Raw genomic sequence first — 22,031 nt, 5'->3', positions numbered from 1 at the left:
AGGGGTAAATATCTGGGTAAGGTCACATGATGGTGTGATTGAAGTGGTAAATATCTGGGGAAGGTCACATGATGGTGTGATTGAAGGGGTAATTATCTTGGTAAGGTCACATGATGGTGTGATTGAAGTGGTAAATATCTGGGTAAGGTCACATGATGGTGTGATTGAAGGGGTAAATATCTAGGCAAGGTCACATGATCGTGTGATTGAAGGGGTAAATATCTAGGTAAGGTCACATGATGGTTTGATTGAAGGGGTAAATATCTGGGGAAGGTCACATGATGGTGTGATTGAAGGGGTAAATATCTAGGTAAGGTCACATGATGGTTTGATTGAAGGGGTAAATATCTGGGGAAGGTCACATGATGGTGTGATTGAAGGGGTAAATATCTAGGTAAGGTCACATGATGGTTTGATTGAAGGGGTAAATATCTGGGGAAGGTCACATGATGGTGTGATTGAAGGGGTAAATATCTAGGTAAGGTCACATGATGGTTTGATTGAAGGGGTAAATATCTGGGGAAGGTCACATGATGGTGTGATTGAAGGGGTAAATATCTAGGTAAGGTCACATGATGGTTTGATTGAAGGGGTAAATATCTGGGGAAGGTCACATGATGGTGTGATTGAAGGGGTAAATATCTGGGGAAAGTCTCCTGGAGGAGGAGTTGGCTTCCTGGTTTGAAGAGGTTTTGGTCCTGATCAGAATACCATGGTTCACAGAGGTTTTGATGTTGACCAGACAACCATGGTTTACATATTATGTTTTCACGTTGATCAGACTTTCATGGCACACAGAGGTTTTTGTCTTTGATCAGACTTCCATGATTTAAAATGATTCTTACTTTCATGAGGCAGCTGCAATGTCTCAAATACACTGTCACATGCCAGATTTTGTATGCAACTTCTTCTCAGAATAGTGTCTTTTGATGGTAAGGGGACTAGGGTTTTTGATAAGACTTTGTCCTGCTATCAGTATCATTTTAAGCAGGCTGCCATGGTAGATATCGTTTGATCTTGAGTTTGCTTCTTTTATATAATGATAAAGTTTTACATTGAGCATGTTTCCAGTGTATAGGGTTTGACTTCAAGCATTAGCTTCCCAATCTATTGGTCATGACTTTGAGCTTATTGCCTCTTTCATCGTTGTATAATGTGTTTGACCTTGACCAGGCTTTTGCACTCTGAAGTTAAATGTGACTTAAGATTGTTTTCATCATCTTTAGCGTAATGACCTTGACCAGGCTACTGCAATCTGTAGCTAAGTCTGACTTAAGATTGTTTTCATGATCTCTAGAGCAATGACCTTGACCAGGCTACTGCAGTCTGGCTAAGGTTGACTTTAAGGTAGCTTCAATAGTCGGTAGAGTTATGACCTTGACCAGAATACAACAGTGAGTTGCTAAGTTAGAACTTGTGTTGGCTAAAGTCCTTCGTCTGTGTAGTTTTGACCTTGACCAGGCTACTGCAGTATCTGGCTCAGTTAGTCCATTAGGTGGCTACCAATGGTTTGTAGAGTTTTAACCTTGACCAGGCTGCCACAGTTAGTGGCTGAGTTAAGGTCGCTTCCATGGTCTGTAGTTTTGAACTTGACCAGACTACTGCAGTTTGTTGCTTAGCTTGACCTTTAGCTGGATTATTTTGTGTACAAAGAAAATGACTTGAACTGGCTGATGGTTTAGATATAGTCTGGAACTGCTGCCTGAGAACCATATATCTACAGCAACAAAAATATGGCTATCCAACATGATGAGTCTTCAACAGCTGTTGTTTGAAAGGACATTGTTGATGGGATACAAAGCTGCAGACATGGGTCTGGCCCCCACAGCGGAGGTCCTGTTGCCTTGCTGATAAGATAGCGTGATAGCATAATCTTTAGACATGGACCTGGCCCATTGGGGAGGGGTGTCCCAGCTACAGGTGATATGATGGATGCAATATGCTCAACGCCTCACCTCACACCTCGCTATCGATTACCAAAACTGAAATACTGGAAATAGTGCTTAACAAACATCAGATCCATTGGGAATTGGGAAAACAATACATTTTAGAAATGGTGGCCAACAAATTATCAAGTATATTTAAGACATACATCAAATCCTTCTGATGAAGGTTAATGCACAACCTGAAAGTGCATTTTGACCTGAATCCTATATAGCTGTTCATCCCTCTTATGGAATCTATGTATATGACACGCAGGTAAAGGTTTGTTGGTATTACCAGGTATCCCAAAGACCGAGGAACAGGCATCGTCGTCCGGTAGGTAGTCTGTCTGACGTCCATGTGGGCAGTCTGTCCACTGTCCATCCTATGTCAGTCCTCTGTCTATCCAGTAGTTCTACTACCAGATAACAAGCTAACCTGGTATATAATTCCATTTTGTCTAGTGTATAACATTTTATGTATAGTACTCGGACACTAACCCTGTAATAAAAACTAACATTTTATGTATAATACTGAGACTAACACTGTATATATACAACTCCAGTTTGTCTGGTTTATACCTTTGACCTGGTCTGAATGACTACATGATCAGCTAATGCAGTGTTGTGGCATCTATTGTCTTTCTAGCGTCAACATGTCTCTTTAAACAACTTCAATAACTAAAAGGAATTTGATGATGCGATTTAGCCAGTAGCATACTGGGATAAAATGGCAATCAAGTTTGTTCAAATGAATCACCTTCCCCCATAATCAATTTCACAAGGGGTTAAATGTGTTTAAAAAAAATATTAAAAAAACTTCTTAATAACAATGAGGCCTATGTTGACAATATTTGGCCAGTAACATGTTAGGATGAAGATCTATCGGGTTGTCTGTTGATGATGTTTAACAAGCAGCATGCTGGGATTAAAAGGCTATCAAGTTTGTTCAAATGAATGACCCTAACCCATATTCAAAGTCACAGGGGTCAAATGTAATAAAATTTTGCAAAAAAGACCCAAAAGGTATATAGCTTATTGTAACAGCTAAAATTTCTTGTACTCTTTTTTATGAACATTTATGGTATTTACCAGGTTTAAAACTTGAAAAAAATCCAGATGAGTTATCAAGGCTCCTGGGCCTCTTGTGTCAATATAAAGTTTATCTCCACTTTGTCTGGTATGTATCATTAGCTCACCTGCCCGAAGTTCTAGTGAGCTTATGCCATGGCGCAGCGTCCGTCCGTCTGTCCATGCGTCAACTTTTTCCTTAAAAGCGCTACTAGTTCTGAATGGCTGATGGATTTTAAGTAAATTTGGTCTGGAGCATTCTTGGGCCAAGGGCTCTCAATTTTGTATAAACAATGGGTGTGCCCCCCCTGGGGGCAGAGGGGCAGGGCCCAATAGGGGAAATAGAGATAGACCTTTAAAATCCTTCTTCTACCATAGGGATTAAGGAATTTCATCCTAATTTGGTCTAGAGCATCCTTGGGCAAAAGGGACTCAATTTTGTATAAACAGTGAGTGTGGCCCCCCCTGGGGCCTGAGGGGTGGGGCCCAATATGGGTAATTTAGTAAATTCTTTAAAAATTCTTTTTCTGTAGGAATGACAGGATTTTGTCCATATATGGTCTAAAGCATCCTTGGGTGAAGGGGACTTAATTTGTATAAACCGTTGGACTGACCCCCCTGAGGGCAGAGGGGCGGGGCCAAATAGGGGAAACATAGCTAATTCTTCAAAATCCTTCTTCTTCCCTAAGAATGACCGGATTTTGTCCAAATTTAGTATGAAGCACCCTTCGGTAAAGGAGAACCAATTTTGAATAAACGGTGGGTCTGAACCTCCTGGAGGCAGAGCCCAATAAGGGATAAAGAGGAATAGCTTTAATATCCTTCTTCCGTTGGGATGAAGGTATTTTGACCAAATGTGAACAGTAGCATCCTATGGGAAGGAAAATTAATTTTGTATAAATTGGTACATGGGTCTGACCCCTTGGGGGCAGAGGGGCAGAGCCAAATAGGAACAATATAAAAATAGCTTTAAAATTATTATTCTTCTCTAGGAATGACAGGATTTTGTCCATATTTGTTCTAAAGCATCCTTTGGTGAAGGAAACTAATTTTATATAAACGGTGGGTCTGACCCCCTGGGGGCAGAGGGACTTGGCCCAATAAGGAAAACATAGAAAATTCTTCAAATCCTTCTTCTACTGTAGGAATGACAGGATTTTGTCCAATTGCATATAAATATAACCCCTGACTAACCATGTAATACATGTACACTACCAGCAACATCGGGCTATTTCAACTTTAATTTTGCTAACATTTCCAGGTGAGCGATACAGGCCGCTTGGGCCTCTTGTTCTGTAATACATTCATTCAAGATAGGACAATAGTTTATCACTCAAGAAAGTTTCGTTTTTTGTATATTACCTTCATGTTCCATCTCTGAGAAAAGCTGGTTGGTTTAAAGGCTTGCTAGATGGATTGATGGCAAGGTACTGATCATCTGTTTACCATTATCCAAACATTAACCTTTTTGGCCCAGTGGAACATATTGTTCTCAAAAAGCCATGAATTTCCCCAGTAAATGTAAATCTGAATCTATATTGCTTGAAATGCAGGTTGATCCAGGTGTGTTGGTAATCACTGGTACAGCTGTTCGTACCAGTGAAGATGTCTAGGTGTTGATCAACTCTTGTCAGTCTGATTAACACTGATCTCATACGTGGGAAATCAAGTTTCAGTAAATCAAATTACTAACAAACCTATATCTGATGGTGAGCCTCTTGAGATGTTTGTTATCAAAGTGTGTCCCTAATCCGTCCTTTACTATATATCCACAATACGATGTCCCGGTAGACTGATGGCACTGCCAATGGCAGTCACATGATTATACAACTGTTTGACATTTCAATATAAGGTCAGGGGTCATCAGCGGTCTTACAGGGTCACCAAAGGCCAAGGTTATAGCTATGTCTTTAAGCTGTTTTTTTCCAAATAAGGAGAGATATAGATTTGAAGCTCCCCTAGGCTAAACCAGAGATGTGGGAGACGTCTTGTCTTTCGGATTACATCTAGATTACAGTAGTGCTCTTGGCAACAAATGCATTTGACCTTGAAATATAAAATTACCTGCAACTGCAATCACTCAGAAATGAGGACGTTAATCATATGGACGAATACCTTAACTGATGTAAGTCTCACACACCAGATGTCCGGGGGATAGAGATTATTCTGAAGGCCATCAAAGATTCAATTTGTTATTCAATTCCTAGCCTCCCTGTATAGTCACCTTAACACTTGCTTTTTTATGTCTGTACATGTAAGAAATGACCATTTCATGTGTTTCAGTAACAGATGAATGTTTTAGGTATGTCCATAAGAGATTACTGTTTTATGTATGTCTGTAAGAGATTACTGTTTTATGTATGTCTATAAAAGATAACTGTTTAACGTATGTCTATAAGAGATTACTCTTTTACGTATGTCTATAAGAGATTACTGTTTTATGTGTGTCCGTAAGGGTTTACTGTTTTACATGTCTATAAGAGATTACTGTTTTATGTATGTCTATAAGAGATTACTGTGTAACGTATGTCTATAAAAGATAACTGTTTAATGTATGTCTATAAGAGATTACTGTTTTACGTATGTCTATAAAAGATAACTGTTTAATGTATGTCTATAAGAGATTACTGTTTTACGTATGTTTATAAGAGATTACTGTTTAACGTATGTCTATAAAAGATAACTGTTTAATGTATGTCTATAAGATATTACTGTTTTATGTATGTCTATAAGAGATTACTGTTTTATGTATGTCTATAAGAGATTACTGTTTTACGTATGTCTGTAAGAGATTACTGTTTAAAGTATGTCTATAAGAGATTACTGTTTAATGTATGTCTCTAAGTGATCACTGTTTTATATATATAAGAGTAATTATGTTTTGTGTGTTTGTAAGACATGGCTGTTGTTTTTGTGTCTGTAATAGAAAACTGTTTTATGTGTCTGTGGCAGGTAACTGTAATATGGTCATTGTTTTATGTATGTTAGACATAACTAAGTACATGATGTGGTTTATGTCTGTTAGATATAACTAGTACATGATGTGGTTTATGTCTGTTAGACATAACTAGTACATGATGTGGTTTATGTCTGTTAGACATAACTAGTACATGATGTGGTTTATGTCTGTTAGACATAACTAAGTACATGATGTGGTTTATGTCTGTTAGACATAACTAGTACATGATGTGGTTTATGTCTGTTAGACATAACTAGTACATGATGTGGTTTATGTCTGTTAGACATAACTAAGTACATGATGTGGTTTATGTCTGTTAGACATAACTAGTACATGATGTGGTTTATGTCTGTTAGACATAACTAGTACATGATGTGGTTTATGTCTGTTAGACATAACTAGTACATGATGTGGTTTATGTCTGTTAGACATAACTAAGTACATGATGTGGTTTATGTCTGTTAGACATAACTAGTACATGATGTGGTTTATGTCTGTTAGACATAACTAGTACATGATGTGGTTTATGTCTGTTAGACATAACTAAGTACATGATGTGGTTTATGTCTGTTAGACATAACTAGTACATGATGTGGTTTATGTCTGTTAGACATAACTAGTACATGATGTGGTTTATGTCTGTTAGACATAACTAGTACATGATGTGGTTTATGTCTGTTAGACATAACTAGTACATGATGTGGTTTATGTCTGTTAGACATAACTAGTACATGATGTGGTTTATGTCTGTTAGACATAACTAGTACATGATGTGGTTTATGTCTGTTAGACATAACTAAGTACATGATGTGGTTTATGTCTGTTAGACATAACTAGTACATGATGTGGTTTATGTATGTTAGACATAACTAGTACATGATGTGGTTTATGTCTGTTAGACATAACTAGTACATGATGTGGTTTAATTTCTGTTAGACATAACTAGTACATCATGTGGTTTAATTTCTGTTAGACATAACTAGTACATGATGTGGTTTATGTCTGTTAGACATAACTAAGTACATGATGTTGTTTATGTCTGTTAGACATAACTAGTACATCATGTGGTTTGAGTCCATTAATACAGATGCAAAATTAATTTTGATTTGGAAATTAGCATGAAGTATAATGCAATGATGATGGAGTTGTGTATCTGTTGTTATATATATAACTAGACTAATATAGCTATAACTCTGTCACCCTTAAACAACCTCTGTCACTGACCTCCCATCTACTGGTACTGACTGTTGTCAGATATTTCAGTGGTATATTTCTACTCACTTGTAGGTTCCTGCACAGGTAAACTTACTGATAAACTTACTTCTTTGTGTATCTATTTACTAACATGTAGACACAGTTAATATTTGTATGTACATTTACTAAGTTGTGGTGTTATTCCTCAATCTTAATTGTATTTCTATAGTAAATCAAAAACAACATATCTGCATTATGATTCATTCACTTGATTTGAAATATTTTTTATCACATAGTTGCTATGGTAACAGTTTATTCTATGTACAAGCTATGATGTTCTGGGTGATACTATTATGTTACTTAATTGGGCGGTCTCCCCACTAATTGGATGTAAGTATATCTTTTATTGGTGCCAGGCTTCATTTACCATAGAAAGCATCTGTGTGTAGAAGTCTAGTAATTTAATGAACAGGCACCTCGCCAGAGACGGACCTTGTCAGCTAAACACAAGTTATAATTGGGGGTAGTTTGCTTGTGTCGTACATAAACCCTTTGGTGTGTAGTAAGTGTGGCGTCCTGACGTCATGTGATAACTTACTAATTTGCGTGACGTAATTGTAGGGACAGGTTGATGTAACCATCAGACACTGCCCGTCACAGATATATTACGTAATTACTTTTAACATCTTATTTTTATCTTCGCAGGTCCTGCTGTCGGCAAGTTTGAAATTCTCCACATTGCTATCGGAGCCTCCATTTCATCCTTTTTTTGCATCATTCTAGTCATTTGTGGCCTCTACCATCGTCGTAAGTTTCGACCAGATCGTAAACCTCCTGCAAACGACCATGTGGAAGTGCGATATGTTGCTGCAGCTTCCTCATGTAATACAACAGACCGTCTGTTAACAACGGACCAAAATGACGGGCGTACGACGATAGTGACATCACCACACCAAACGCCCAGTCATACACCAAATCAAATATCAAAATCATCCAACCCTGGTACTCCCGGGACTCCTGCTAACCCCGGTACCCCTGTGCAAGGTGGCACCCCAAATCAGACTCCTAACTTCTCCAATGCCAATCGGACTAGTAATCGTGCCCCTCGCATACAGAAGGTCTCCATAGTGTAGCACCCAGGCGGAGCCTTATTTTTATACTACAAACCAAATACAACGCAAATAGATAGTCATCGTAACTAATTAATTACCTGTCCCAAGAGGGTAGTATTCCAAGCTTTTTCCATTTTTGGGATCATTCAGTATTTAATATATTTAGGAATAATAGCAGGCTCAGCAGCTGCCAAAAATTGTAATTCTTTAAGACATGATTTTTATACAAATTAGATAAGGTCAGTCTTTGATAATTGAAATTCTTAAGCAGGTGCTCAGCTCTGCCACATATTCCTTTCATTTATATATCTGCAAAGAAACATTAATATATATGTTCAAAAAATGTATTATAGATCTTTGTTTTTTGTTTGTTGTGCCTATTTGATAGTTTATCATTGTCATGAGTGTTTGAGAGAGGGCGCGGTTTTTACACAGTCATAATTATATGGGTTGAGGCTGTACATAGTGTGTTTATAGGCTTGTTAGTTTGTTCTGTCACCAGATCACCATTCTAGTGCTCATGTTTACATATCTCATGTATCCATCTTGTTTTGTTTATATGGTTAAGCCTGTGTGTGTCAAGTGGTGGTATTTATACACAGGTATCCGGAAGGTGTTTTGGTCTACAGTGAAACTGTATTAGGAATGTGTCAAGGATATCCTTTAAATGTATCAAAAGGTGTCCTTTGGAAATCTGAAATCAGTATAAAATATATTAAAGTTATCATTTATGGACAGGTTTTCTTTATGTTAGTCAGTCTCCACGCAACCTGATCACATGTCTCAGTCTCCACTCTAACTTCATGTGTCTCAGTCTCCATGCAACCTTCACATGTCTCAGTCTCCACTCTACCTTCATGTTTCTCAGTCTCCACGCAACCTTCACATGTCTCAGTCTCCACTCTACCTTCATGTTTCTCAGTCTCCACGCAACCTTCACATGTCTCAGTCTCCACTCTACCTTCATGTGTCTCAGTCTCCACGCAACCTTCATGTGTCTCTGTCTCCACTCTAACTTCATGCGTCTCAGTTTCAACTGTACCTTCTGTATCCATGCACCCTTCACATGTCTCTGTCTTCACACAACATTCATGTGTCTCTGTCTCCACTTTAACTTCATGTGTCTCAGACTCCACTCTAACTTCATGTTTCTCAGTCTCCACTCTAACTTCTTGTGTCTAAGTCTCCACTCTAACTTCATGTTTCTCAGTCTCCACGCAACGTTCACATGTCTCAGTCTCCCCTCTATTTCATGTGTCTCAGTCTCCATTCAACCTTCATGTGTCTCAGTGAGCACTCTATTTCATGTGTCTCAGTCTCCGCTCTACCTTCATGTTTCTCAGTCTCCACTCTAACTTCTTGTGTCTCAGTCTCCACTCAACCTTCATGTGTCTCAGTCGCCACGCAACCTTCATGTGTATCAGTCTCCACTCTAACCTCATGTGTCTCAGTCTCCACTCTAACTTCATGTGTCTCAGTTTCAACTGTACCTTCTGTATCCATGCAACCTTCACATGTCTCTGTCTTCACACAACCTTCATGTGTCTCTGTCTCCGTGCAACCTTCACATGTCTCTATCTCCACGCAACCTTCATGTGTCTCAGTCTCCACTCTATCTTCACATACTTAACCTTCACATGTCTCTGTCTCCATGCAACCTTCAGATGCCTCTGTTTTCAAACAATCTTCACATGTCTGTGTCTCCACTCTACCTTCACATATTTAACCTTCACATATCTCAATCTTCACATGTCTCTGTCTCCACTCTACCTTCACACATCAACCTTCATATGTCTCTGTCTCCAATCTACTTGCACATCACATGCCTCAGTCTCCAAACAACCTTCACATGTCTCTATTATACCTTCACATCCTCAACCTTCACTCTACCTTCACATGTCTCTGTCTCACAACAACCTTCACATGTCTCTGTCTCACAACAACCTTCACATGTCTCTGTCTCCAAACAACCTTCACATGTATCTGTCTCCAAACAACCTTCACATGTCTCTGTCTCCATACAACCTTCACATGCCACTGTCTCCAAACAACCTTCACATGTCTCTACTCTACCTTCACATACTCAACCTTCACATGTCTCAGTCTCCAAACAGCCTTCACATTTCTAACATGTAACTTTGTTCTTTCTCTGAATTTGCCTTTTTTCCACATTTGTTTGAATTATATCCAGTTTAGAGTATGTGTTAAGATGTATTGTTAAAGAGAGGATAACTAATAGTTAAATCATCCATAAGTATTTTTTGTTTCATTATGATAACTGGTGTATGGATGAGGAAAGCAATAGATTTTTCACCTTTTAATTTCTTATATATATCAATCCTGTCACTTTTAAAAGTTCAAATAGAATTCATTTGTAAAAAGGTATTCCTCATAAAAATAATTTGTTGTTACTTTGTGTCACAAGGGGATAGTAGAATCACATTAATTTGTATTCTCTTGTCATCAATGTTTAAGATTAAAAAAATATTCTATTTTAATTCAACAACCCAATGGCAGTACCAGATGTGACAGGTTGCTGATTGTACATTGGGATGTCACTCACTTAGAAAAATTCATAACTTTTTATATGAATTTTAAAACATCATTCTTTTTGTATTTGATCATGTACATTTTGTATTTCATTGAAAAATACATGGCAATATATCGCAAACTGTTCATAATTTTAAATCTCATTTTCAACAATTTTTGTCAGAGATGCATGATTTGACAACTTGTTTGAGCATATTTTTTAATTTCTAACAATTAAGTGCTGTTTTTCCTAATCTCACTCTGAGTACATGGTAGTTAATTGTTTCACTTTTGTAACTGTAGTTCTGTAGGGGCCAATTTCATTAAATGAACCATTTTGGTCATTTTGGTTGATTAATATATTTTCAATATTTTGTTTACGAGAGAATCCTCAGATTTGTAAATAGTGTATTTTCTATTTTGTTTTACCTTTTAATGATTGGTGTAAAATCTCAGTACAGTCACTAACACTGTTTTTTGTGTCAAAATATCAGTTAACTTAATTTGATTCATTTCCCCTAGATACCACTGCAAAGATTTCAGTATACATTCCTTCAGTTTATGCATCTGAAACAGACCAGTTAATGGTTTGTAAAGAATCTATTTTTTAACTTCCTCAAAATTTAAAATTCTTCTATTTTGTTTAAAACAATTGTTATATGATAAACGATAGGTCCAAATATTAGATGCTTATTATTGTAATTCTTTCTTCAAAATCCAAAGGATTCATAATGAATTTCTTGTGACCAGAGAAGACTCAGATTCGGGTTTTTTTGTGTTTTACATCATGCTAATTGCTATGGTCATTTAAGGACATGTCAAGTTTTGATGGAGGATGAAAACCAGAGTACCGGAAGAAAAGCCACGACGGTCAGTTTATGGCAACTGCCCCACATAGGCCTTGAACCCTCTATGTAGTGGTGGAGGGCTAGTTATCATAGCCGGTCAGACCCTTAACCACTAGGCCACCATGACCCAGTGGTGGAGGGCTAGTGATCATAGATGGTCAGACACCTTGACCACTCAGCCACCATGGCCCAGTGGTGGAGGGCTTAGTTATCATAGACGGTCAGACACCTTAAGCACTAGGCCACCACGGAAAAGGCTATGTTGAGGTGTGTTAAGTTGGAGCTATATGTAGTTGATGGTATTGACTGTTCATTATCACAGGAGCCTTGATCAACAATCAACCAATGACTCTGTATAATGCTAAATGAATCTGAATTGGTTAAAGTTTCAATCACAGTGACAAAATCTAATTTGATCCATCAAATACTAAATTTTTGCCCTTTCCAAATTTACTATTGTCTAATGCTCTAGCCTGGAAGTTTAAAGTCTTGTATTGCCTTGCATGACCTTTTTGGGATTTTATCAACTTCCCTAATTTTTAGCAATTAAAGTGAATTTCTCCAACAAGAGGATAATAAAAGCTTGATTACATTTATAATATGTTACCTGCCAACCGTACAAGTTTTATAACCTTTATAACTGTGATCCTCCAACATCTCCAATCTTGTCACAGTTATCTAATTTACTCCCATTATCCATTACTCCTCCAACTTCCCACTGGCTAGGTGTTTTGACCTCCCATTACCCATTACTCCTCCAACTTCCCACTGGCTAGGTGTTTTGACCTCCCATTACCCATTACTCCTCCAACTTCCCACTGGCTAGGTGTTTTGACTAGTGACTTATCCTTGCTAAGGTCAGGATGCATTCTGGGGAAGTATTTCCAGAAGCTGATCAAATGTGAATTATTGATTATTTGGGGTGTATGAGATACGGCTTTCAAACCATAGGTTGCACTTTCAATAGTGTATTTTACTTGTTTGGGATAGTAATATATTGTTTCTTCTCCATTGTTAATTGGTCCTGCCAGTAGTCACTGTAGGTTTACACTCTCTGTCAGTGATCCATCTGACAGATCGCCAAATTTGTATATAAATACCTCTTGTGACGCCAGATTTTGCATATTAAAATTGGGTCATTTGTCTGACTAGATACAGAATTATGGCCCTTTGTTAATGTTTGTGCAACATTGTCCAGAAAATTTTGCAAAAACTGTGTCACCTGCAATTGCTAAATTTTGTGTTAGAGTACCTGTTAATTGTATACTTTTATTGCTTATGTTTACCACTGCCTATCTTCAGTTATCGTGGTTCCCAGCATTTAACTGTTACCATGGTTACCATCAATCAGTTTCTGTTGTTTTCCTGACAAACAGAATTTTTTTTACTGGTACAATTGAAACAGTAGTTAAGTTTTCCCATATATTGCATGATAAACAGAGGGCAGTTTTACTTGTGATGTCATATTAAACATTATCTACAAGTCCCGGTAACTATTAAAGACAATCACAATTTTACGTACGTGTACTTTATCGTGATTTATCAAACTTGTAAAGTATATCACACTTTACAAAAATATAATTACATAATTAACTTGTAAAACCAGTTAATTTCTATGCTGTTTCTGATTTACCCTTCAATGTAGACTTTTACCTGCTTACTTTCTAAAAAAATAACATCAATAATAATTTAGAATGTACATTTTGTAAAATCACCAGATCTAATGTCTTTGAATGCTAGCCATATCATCTCATATTCTTAGTATGTTCTTTTATTTGGAAATCTAAAGACATACCTACTGTACATAGAAACAGACCATTTGTAATATATTGTGAGAACATCTGTCATAACATTAACTCTTCTCCGTTTTCTGCCTCAGTCAATTTTTATACTCCTTTAGGATATAGGCCTTTAGGTCTCTTGCCAGTGGCAGCATCATGCATTTTTCCTTATTAATTTCGAGCTTATGTTAATTCAGTTTTAAAGTTTTAAGTCATTTTCACAAAGATAGTTATCCAGAGGTGTGTAAGACATGTGATCAGAGAAGTATTACAGTATGTGTGATTTGAGAAATATGAGATGTGGTCTGCTCCAGGTGGATACCAAATGACGGTATCACAGGGAATGATAAATTTCTCAATGACTGATAAGAATTATCACACAGTTAATTTTTAGCTCACCTGGCCCCAAGGGCCAAGTGAGCTTATGCCGTGGTGCGACGTCCAGCGTCAATATTGTAATATAAATTTTTCAATATTTTATTTTAAACAACTTCTTCTGAATAACCAAGAGGCCCAAGCTGATGATATTTGGCCAGTAGCATGCTGGGATGAAGGTCTACCATGTTTATTCAAATGAATGACCTTGACTCACTTTCAAGGTCACAGGAGTCAAATATGTTAAAATCTTCAAACTACTTCTTCTCAATAACCAAAAGGCCCAGGATACTGATATTGGGCCTGTAGCATGCTGGGATGAAGGGCTACCAAGTTTGTTCAAATGAATGACCTTGACCCACTTTCAAGATCACAGGGGTCAAATATGTTAAAATCTTCAAACTACTTCTTCTCAATTACCAAAAGGCCCAGGGTACTTATATTGGGCCTGTAGCATGCTGGGATGAAGGGCTACCAAGTTTGTTCAAATGAATGACCTTGACCCACTTTCAACCTAATGTCCTTGTTCGACATTCAATGTCACAGGTGTCATATGTTTAAAAAAAAATATTGGTTCTTATGAATCAAACACTGATATCTACAAGTGTGAGATTAATACCAGGTGAGCGATGCAGGCCCATTGGTCCTCTTGTTGTTTATAATAAATGCTGATTTTATTGATGCAATTTGAATGTGGGATATATACATGTTGTGGCTGACCTTGAGGTATTGACCTTGGAAGTGTGTTGATATTTTTAGATATATATGTAATAGAAATTAATGTTTACTTTTGTGTCCATGGACCGTTTGTACATTCACATTCTTGATATGAGATGTAATTTTTACCCACTTTTCCAAAATCTAGCAACATCACTTGTTTTCCCTTAAATTATTTATATTCAACCTAATTACCTCCCTTTGATCAACCCAGACTAAAAATTGCCTCAATAAATATGGCTTGTTGTTGAATTTGGTTGTTTTTGAAATAAGGACAGATATCAATCATCCAAATACTAGCCAGATTTTAGGACTGCAGTATATAATACAGGCCCTGTTGACCTGTGTTATGATTTTACATGATTTCCATGCCAAGTAATTATCTTTCTTGCCTCTTATGGGTGACTTTGTTGTATTTTGACTGTACATTACATTGAGTTACTTCCCTTAATCAGAATTATGAGACAGCTTGTAAGTTGTTAAGGGGAATTAGTGGTAATTCTATGTGTTTTGATGGTAGACCTGGAATCATCGTCTAGAGTGACATATCAGTATTGTAATGAGTCAACTGCTTGTTTCTGACAAATTGGTCGGTTTGTTTTTCAAGAAGACAAATGTAAATTTTCAGTGAATTTGATTTATCTTTGTTTCTCTGTCACCCTGGTAAAAACTGGCCAGTTCCTACAGACTCGGCTAGGGATAATTTATCTTCAGCTCATTTGGTAGAGTGCAAGACTAGTAAACCAGGGGCCCCTGGTTAGACTCCTAGCAGAGCCATTGAAAAAATAATGACCATTGGCCCCAATGTAGAGACCTGGTTAATATTGACAAATATATTCAGCAATACTTTCACAAGAATTGCTATTCACCCTGGAAAACTCCGGACCATCAGTTCTGTCCTGGAGGGGGAGTATGTCACCCTGGTAAAATACTAGCTTCTTTCTACCAACTTGGCTTGGGAGAATTTCTCCTAGGCTCATTCAGTAGAGCACAAGACTAGTAAACCAGAGGTCTGGGGTTCAACTCCTAGCAGAGGCAATGGAAAAATAAGGACCTCTGTTACTTGTGTAAACATGCTATTATATTCAGTGAGTCACTTTTCTCATAAGATATGTAGAAGGTCTATATAGATAGGATATATATGAATACATTAGATGTCCAGTGTCATTGCAAACCTTTATCTTAAATAAGTGTATTGTATTGCCAGATGTTGGTTAGGTAGCCCAATCTAGCTCAGAGGTCCTTTGTTAAACACTAGCTGCTCTAGCCCTGTTCCATTTTCCCTTGTCAGTTTCAACTACATATATTTACATCACTAGCTAAGTAAACTCTGACTGCACATAAATTAGCATATACACAGTGAAAAAAGGTTTGGCTTATTGATACATGGTTTAAATATGGCACCTGATGACAGCCATTGCTTGGTTCCTTCAACATTTGGAAACATGGAACATATTCGGGATCCGTTATGTCTAATTATACAACAACGGGATTCTGAAAAATAACTTATTTCATGGATGGACATTTAAGTATCCACGTCTGTAAAGATTATATATGGATGTCTATTGCTGAAATTGCTAATATTTTGGGAGACCAGATACAATCAGTTTAATACAAAAAGAATGGTTTGAATCCAGATAGTTCAACAGGATCGGACTTACTCAAGACATCACTTACTACGAGTCTAATAATGTCATTGTCTTCCTGTGAAGCAGGACATATACATCTTATACACTCCCCCATCCTGCTAGACTTATACACAACATGTTAGTCCAGGTCTACCACACCCTTTATTACATCACACCCCAGCCTTGCAGCAACGGCACTACAATTAGAGTATGAAACCAGTGATATATTGTTATGGTACAGTGTACATTAGACTGAGTGCTTTCTACAACAGTAGATGGTGTGATAGGTTACCATGACACTATGTAATAGGTTGCCATGGTAATTTTATTGTAGGTCTCAGGATTATATGATAGTAGTTATGTAGTAATATCATACGTTACCATGGTGGAGTTGTCATATTGTCATGGTATAGGTTGTCATGGTAGTGTTGTCATATAATAGGTTACCATGGTTATATTGTCATGGTATAGGTTGCCATGGTAATATTGTCATGGTATAGGTTGCCATGGTAAAATTATCAATTATCATATAATAAGTTACCATGGTAATGTTATGATGGTGAGGTGATGATAAAGTCTAGACATGATTGGTTGCTACGGTTATGTAAGCATGTGGTTGGTTTTACATTGTACTGTATATATTATGATTTTACATGGTAATGTACTTCTTATGATTGGTTGTCATGGTAATGTACATTGTATGATACATTGTCAAGGTAATGTACATGTTATGACAGAGTGACTGATGTTTACTTGTGTACAAGTGGTTCGATGACATGAATAAATCATGTGAATACTGAACTCTGTGTTTGTTATCCTCTTTATGATGATATGATTATGGTAAATGACAACATGAAACTGTTTAATGTTAAGTTAGAAATTGAATAATGATGAGATTAGAACATGTATAACTTCAGCATTCTGACCAACATTATGTATCAGCCTATCATCAGTGTGTCATAGTGTCCTTACAGAACAAAAGTTCAGCAGCAAAATGTCATACGGGGTATAGGTAAAAAAAAGAAATTGATCCAAAGTTGTAATTAGGTAAATAATTTCAGTATAACTCAAAAAATTGTAAATGTATAAAGTGTTTATTGTGCAATATATTTGTGATAAAAATGAAATTGCTGACCTCAATTCAATTCTTTCGTTGATGACCTAAAATATTACAATCAACATTTAGACAATGGCGAAAAATATAAGTCTTTGAACAAACTTTTTCAAGAGATAATCTCAAATCACACATATGATTTGTAGACTGTATGTCAGTACTGAGGTTCATCTATACACATCATGCACAGGAATGGCAATTCATCTTAAAAATATATACATTACATTCTGAAAACACTAGTTCCCTGGCACACTCGGCCCTAAATTATTCCTGAATACCCTACTGATATAGGTGTTAACAGGAAATTCAACTTTAAAATCTAAATCTAATGCATGTCCTGCATATAATATCTGTTTACAGTTTTGCTTAGAAAAACCACAACAATCAAAATGGATCTTAATTGATATGAGCACTTTGTTGAAAAATAATGCAGAATTCTTTCGGGCAGGTGAGCTAACAATGAAAAATGCCTTATTCCTTGACTACAAGATTAGAGAGCCATGGGACCTTAACGATCACATGAGATTCGTGACCAAATTAAAAGCCAAAAACATTACAGATAAGGGGCAATACAATTATGGCACTCTTTGGGTAGACCTTAAAACACAAGATCAAAACCGACAAAGTGAAGTATTAACCTAGTCAGGTAACATTGGCTTAAAATTATTATAATGAGTTGACTAAGGTGTTACAAAAGAAACCTGGATTTCTACATTGCTGAGACATAATAGCCCTAGTATCAGTGTTCACAGATAATGACGCCCTGGTACATATTGACACCCTGTATGACTGGCTGGGTTCATCAACACCTTGTAGTAAAGTATCACTGCATGTACCAACTGCATACAGTCAAATATAACGGGAATCATAAAATATATCACAGACATTGGGAGATCGTTACAGCACATGTTATCAGGTAAATCTGCTTGCATAACACTCATCAAGTAAACCTATACACAAGACACATCCCCTACCTCACAGTAAACCTTTACAGCATTGATTACCGCACAGTAAACCTTCACAGCACTTATTACCTCACAGTAAACCTTTACAGCACTTATTACCTCACAGTAAACCTTTACAGCATTGATTACCTCACAGTAAATCTTAACAGCATTGATTATCTCACAGTAAACCTTTACAGCACTTATTACCTCACAGTAAATCTTTACAGCATTGATTACCTCACAGTAAACCTTTACAGCATTGATTACCTCACAGGAAACCTTTACAGCATTGATTACCTCACAGTAAACCTTTACATCATTGATTACCTCACAGTAAACCTTAATAGCATTTATTACCTCACAGTAAATCTTTACAGAATTTAAAGTCTCGTTACCTCACACAGCACTGGTAGTTCTCTACAGTGTTCACAGATAATTACTCCTCACACACATCTACAGCGTTCACAGATAATTACTCCTCACACACATCTAAAGCGTTCACAGATAATTACTCCTCACACACATCTACAGCTTTCAGATAATTACTCCTTACTCACATCTACAGCGTTCACAGATAATTACTCCTCACACACATCTACAGAGTTCACAGATAATTACTCCTCACACACATGTACAGAGTTCACAGATAAATACTCCTCACTCACATACACCTTTATGGAAGTACACAGATCCTTTGGCAAACATAAATAATTCTCTGTAACAGTACTGAACAAATCATTTAAAAAAATATTACGAAAATAAATAAAGGATCTCAAAGACGTTCCTATTATTATGACTTTTATAAAACAACCTTCAATTAGTTTCATAAATATCATAATATCATGGAATGGAAAAAGTTTGAGATTTTTTTTATCATATTCACTGTCATAATTGACATATTTGGTCATATTTATGATATCACTGTTCCAAGTGACATCATATAAATATATAAACAAACTAAGTAAGTGTTAATACATTGCATTATGATGTTATGTAACAAAGAAAACTGAAATATCAAAATGCTGATAACTTACAATGGTATCAATGATGTCTTTGAACTTTAAGTATTCTATACTTTGGCAATCATGCTTTGACTTAAACCTAATAACCATTGTGATATTGACAGTATTTGACTGGATTACTGTAGCTCATCCTGATATCATTGGTTGCTATGGCGATTGTGCCTATCACAGTTCATCATGTTGGTTGTCGTCGGCAACTCCAAGTGTCCTGTCCAAATAACTATCCATTTCCATCATAACTTTTTGGATTTGAGTCCAGTTCTGTGGGGGGAAAAAAACATAACTTGATTCCAGACACATGCAGAAGTCCAGTCTACAATGAATATTGGGAGGGTGACAATATATAGGGAGGAGACATCATACTGGATATGGAAAACACAACATCACAACTGACGTAGGAGACCAATGATATGGAGAATATAACATCACAACTGACGTAGGGGACCATTGATATGGAGAATACAACATCTCAACTGACGTAGGAGACCAATGATATGGAGAATATAACATCACAACTGACGAAGGAGACCATTGATATGGGGAATAAAACATCACAACTGATGTAGGAGACAATTGATATGGAGAATATAACATCACAACTGACGTAGGGGACCATTGATATGGAGAATACAACATCTCAACTGACGTAGGAGACCAATGATACGGAGAATACAACATCACAACTGACGTAGGACACCATTGATATGGAGAATATAACATCACAACTGATGTAGAAGACAATTGATATGGAGAATATAACATCACAACTGCCGTAGGAGACCAATGATATGGAGAATATAACATCACAACTGCCGTAGGAGACCAATGATATGGAGAATATAACATCACAACTGCCGTAGGAGACCAATGATATGGAGAATATAACATCACAACTGCCGTAGGAGACCAATGATATGGAGAATATAACATCACAACTGCCGTAGGAGACCAATGATATGGAGAATATAACATCACAACTGCCGTAGGAGACCAATGATATGGAGAATACAACATCCCAACTGACATAGGAGACCATTGATATGGAGAATACAACATCAAAACTGACGTAGGAGACCATTGATATATATAACATCACAACTGACGTAGGAGACCAGTGATATGGAGAATACAACATCACAAATACCTAACAACTACTTCACAACGGACGTAGGAGACCATTGATATGGAGAATAAAACATCACAACTGATGTAGGAGACCATTGATATGGAAAATACAACATCACAACTGACATAGGAGACAATAGATATGGAGACTACCACATCACAACTGACGTAGGAGACCAGTGATATGGAGAATACAACATCACAACTGATGTATGAGACCAATGATATGGAGAATACAACATCCCAACTGACATAGGAGACCATTGATATGGAGAATACAACATCAAAACTGACGTAGGAGACCATTGATATGGAAAACACAACATCACAACTGGCGTAGGAGACCATTGATATGGAGAATACAAAATCACAACTGACGTAGGAGACCATTAATATGGAGAATACAACATCACAACTGATGTATGAGACCAATGATATGGAGAATACAACACCACAACTGACGTAGGAGACCCTTGATATGGAGAATACAACATCACAACTGACGTAGGAGACAATTGATATGGAGAATACGACATCACAACTGACGTAGGAGACAATGAATATAACATCACAACTGATGTAGAGGACAATTGATATGGAGAATACACCATCACAACTGACGTAGGAGACCAATGATACGGAGAATACAACATCACAACTGACGTAGGTGACGTAGGAGACCATTGATATGGAGAATACAACATCTCAACTGACGTAGGAGACCAATGATACGGAGAATACAACATCACAACTGACGTGGAAGCAATAGATATGGAGAATACAACATCACAACTGACGTAGGATACCAATGATATGGAGAATATAACATCACAACTGCCGTAGGAGACCAATGATATGGAGAATATAACATCACAACTGACATAGGAGACAATTGATATGGAGAATACGACATCACAACTGACGTAGGAGACAATAGATATGGATAATACAACATCACAACTGACGTAGGTGACGTAGGAGACCATTGATATGGAGAATAAAACATCACAACTGATGTAGGAGACAATTGATATGGAGAATACAACATCTTAACTGATGTAGAGGACAATTGATATGGAGAATACACCATCACAACTGACGTAGGAGACCAATGATATGGAGAATATAACAACACAACTGATGTAGAGGACAATTGATATGGAGAATACAACATCTTAACTGATGTAGAGGACAATTGATATGGAGAAAACAACATCACAACTCACGTAGAAGACAATTGATATGGAGAATATAACATCACAACTGCCGTAGGAGACCAATGATATGGAGAATATAACATCACAACTGACGAAGGAGACCATTGATATGGGGAATAAAACATCACAACTGATGTAGGAGACAATAGATATGGAAAATACAACATCACAACTGACATAGGAGACCATTGATATGGAGAATACAACATCAAAACTGACGTAGGAGACCATTGATATGGAGAATAAAACATCACAACTGATGTAGGAGACCATTGATATGGAAAATACAACATCACAACTGACATAGGAGACCATTGATATGGAGAATACAACATCACAACTGATGTAGGAGACAATTGATATGGAGAATACAACATCACAACTGACGTAGGAGACCATTGATATGGAGAATACAACATCACAACTGACGTAGGAGACCATTGATATGGAGAATACAACATCACAACTGA

At 37.1% G+C, this 22,031-nt stretch overlaps 2 protein-coding genes across 3 annotated transcripts in view; one reads left to right on the top strand and one right to left on the bottom strand.

Annotated features, from left to right (window-relative positions):
• LOC110465704 (tolloid-like protein 1) overlaps window positions 1-9,294 on the top strand; it is a 304,885-nt gene extending 295,591 nt beyond the window's left edge. Inside the window, exons 17-18 of the mRNA XM_021521705.1 lie at window positions 2,224-2,259; window positions 7,852-9,294. Coding sequence (XP_021377380.1) covers window positions 2,224-2,259; window positions 7,852-8,279 — 464 coding nt within the window. The 3' untranslated portion in view covers window positions 8,280-9,294. The remainder of the gene's footprint in view (window positions 1-2,223; window positions 2,260-7,851) is intronic.
• A 7,920-nt stretch (window positions 9,295-17,214) lies between these two features.
• The window catches only part of LOC110465703 (tRNA wybutosine-synthesizing protein 5-like), a 17,890-nt gene continuing 13,073 nt past the window's right edge, over window positions 17,215-22,031 (bottom strand). For both annotated transcript variants that reach the window (XM_021521702.1, XM_021521704.1), the window contains one exon: window positions 17,215-19,480. In XM_021521702.1, coding sequence (XP_021377377.1) covers window positions 19,385-19,480 — 96 coding nt within the window. In that variant the 3' untranslated portion in view covers window positions 17,215-19,384. The remainder of the gene's footprint in view (window positions 19,481-22,031) is intronic.

This window comes from Mizuhopecten yessoensis, unplaced genomic scaffold (genome assembly GCF_002113885.1).
Source record: "Mizuhopecten yessoensis strain PY_sf001 unplaced genomic scaffold, ASM211388v2 scaffold11099, whole genome shotgun sequence".
In the NCBI taxonomy this organism is placed as follows: domain Eukaryota; kingdom Metazoa; phylum Mollusca; class Bivalvia; order Pectinida; family Pectinidae; genus Mizuhopecten; species Mizuhopecten yessoensis.
This window is presented reverse-complemented; position numbering and strand designations above follow the sequence as displayed.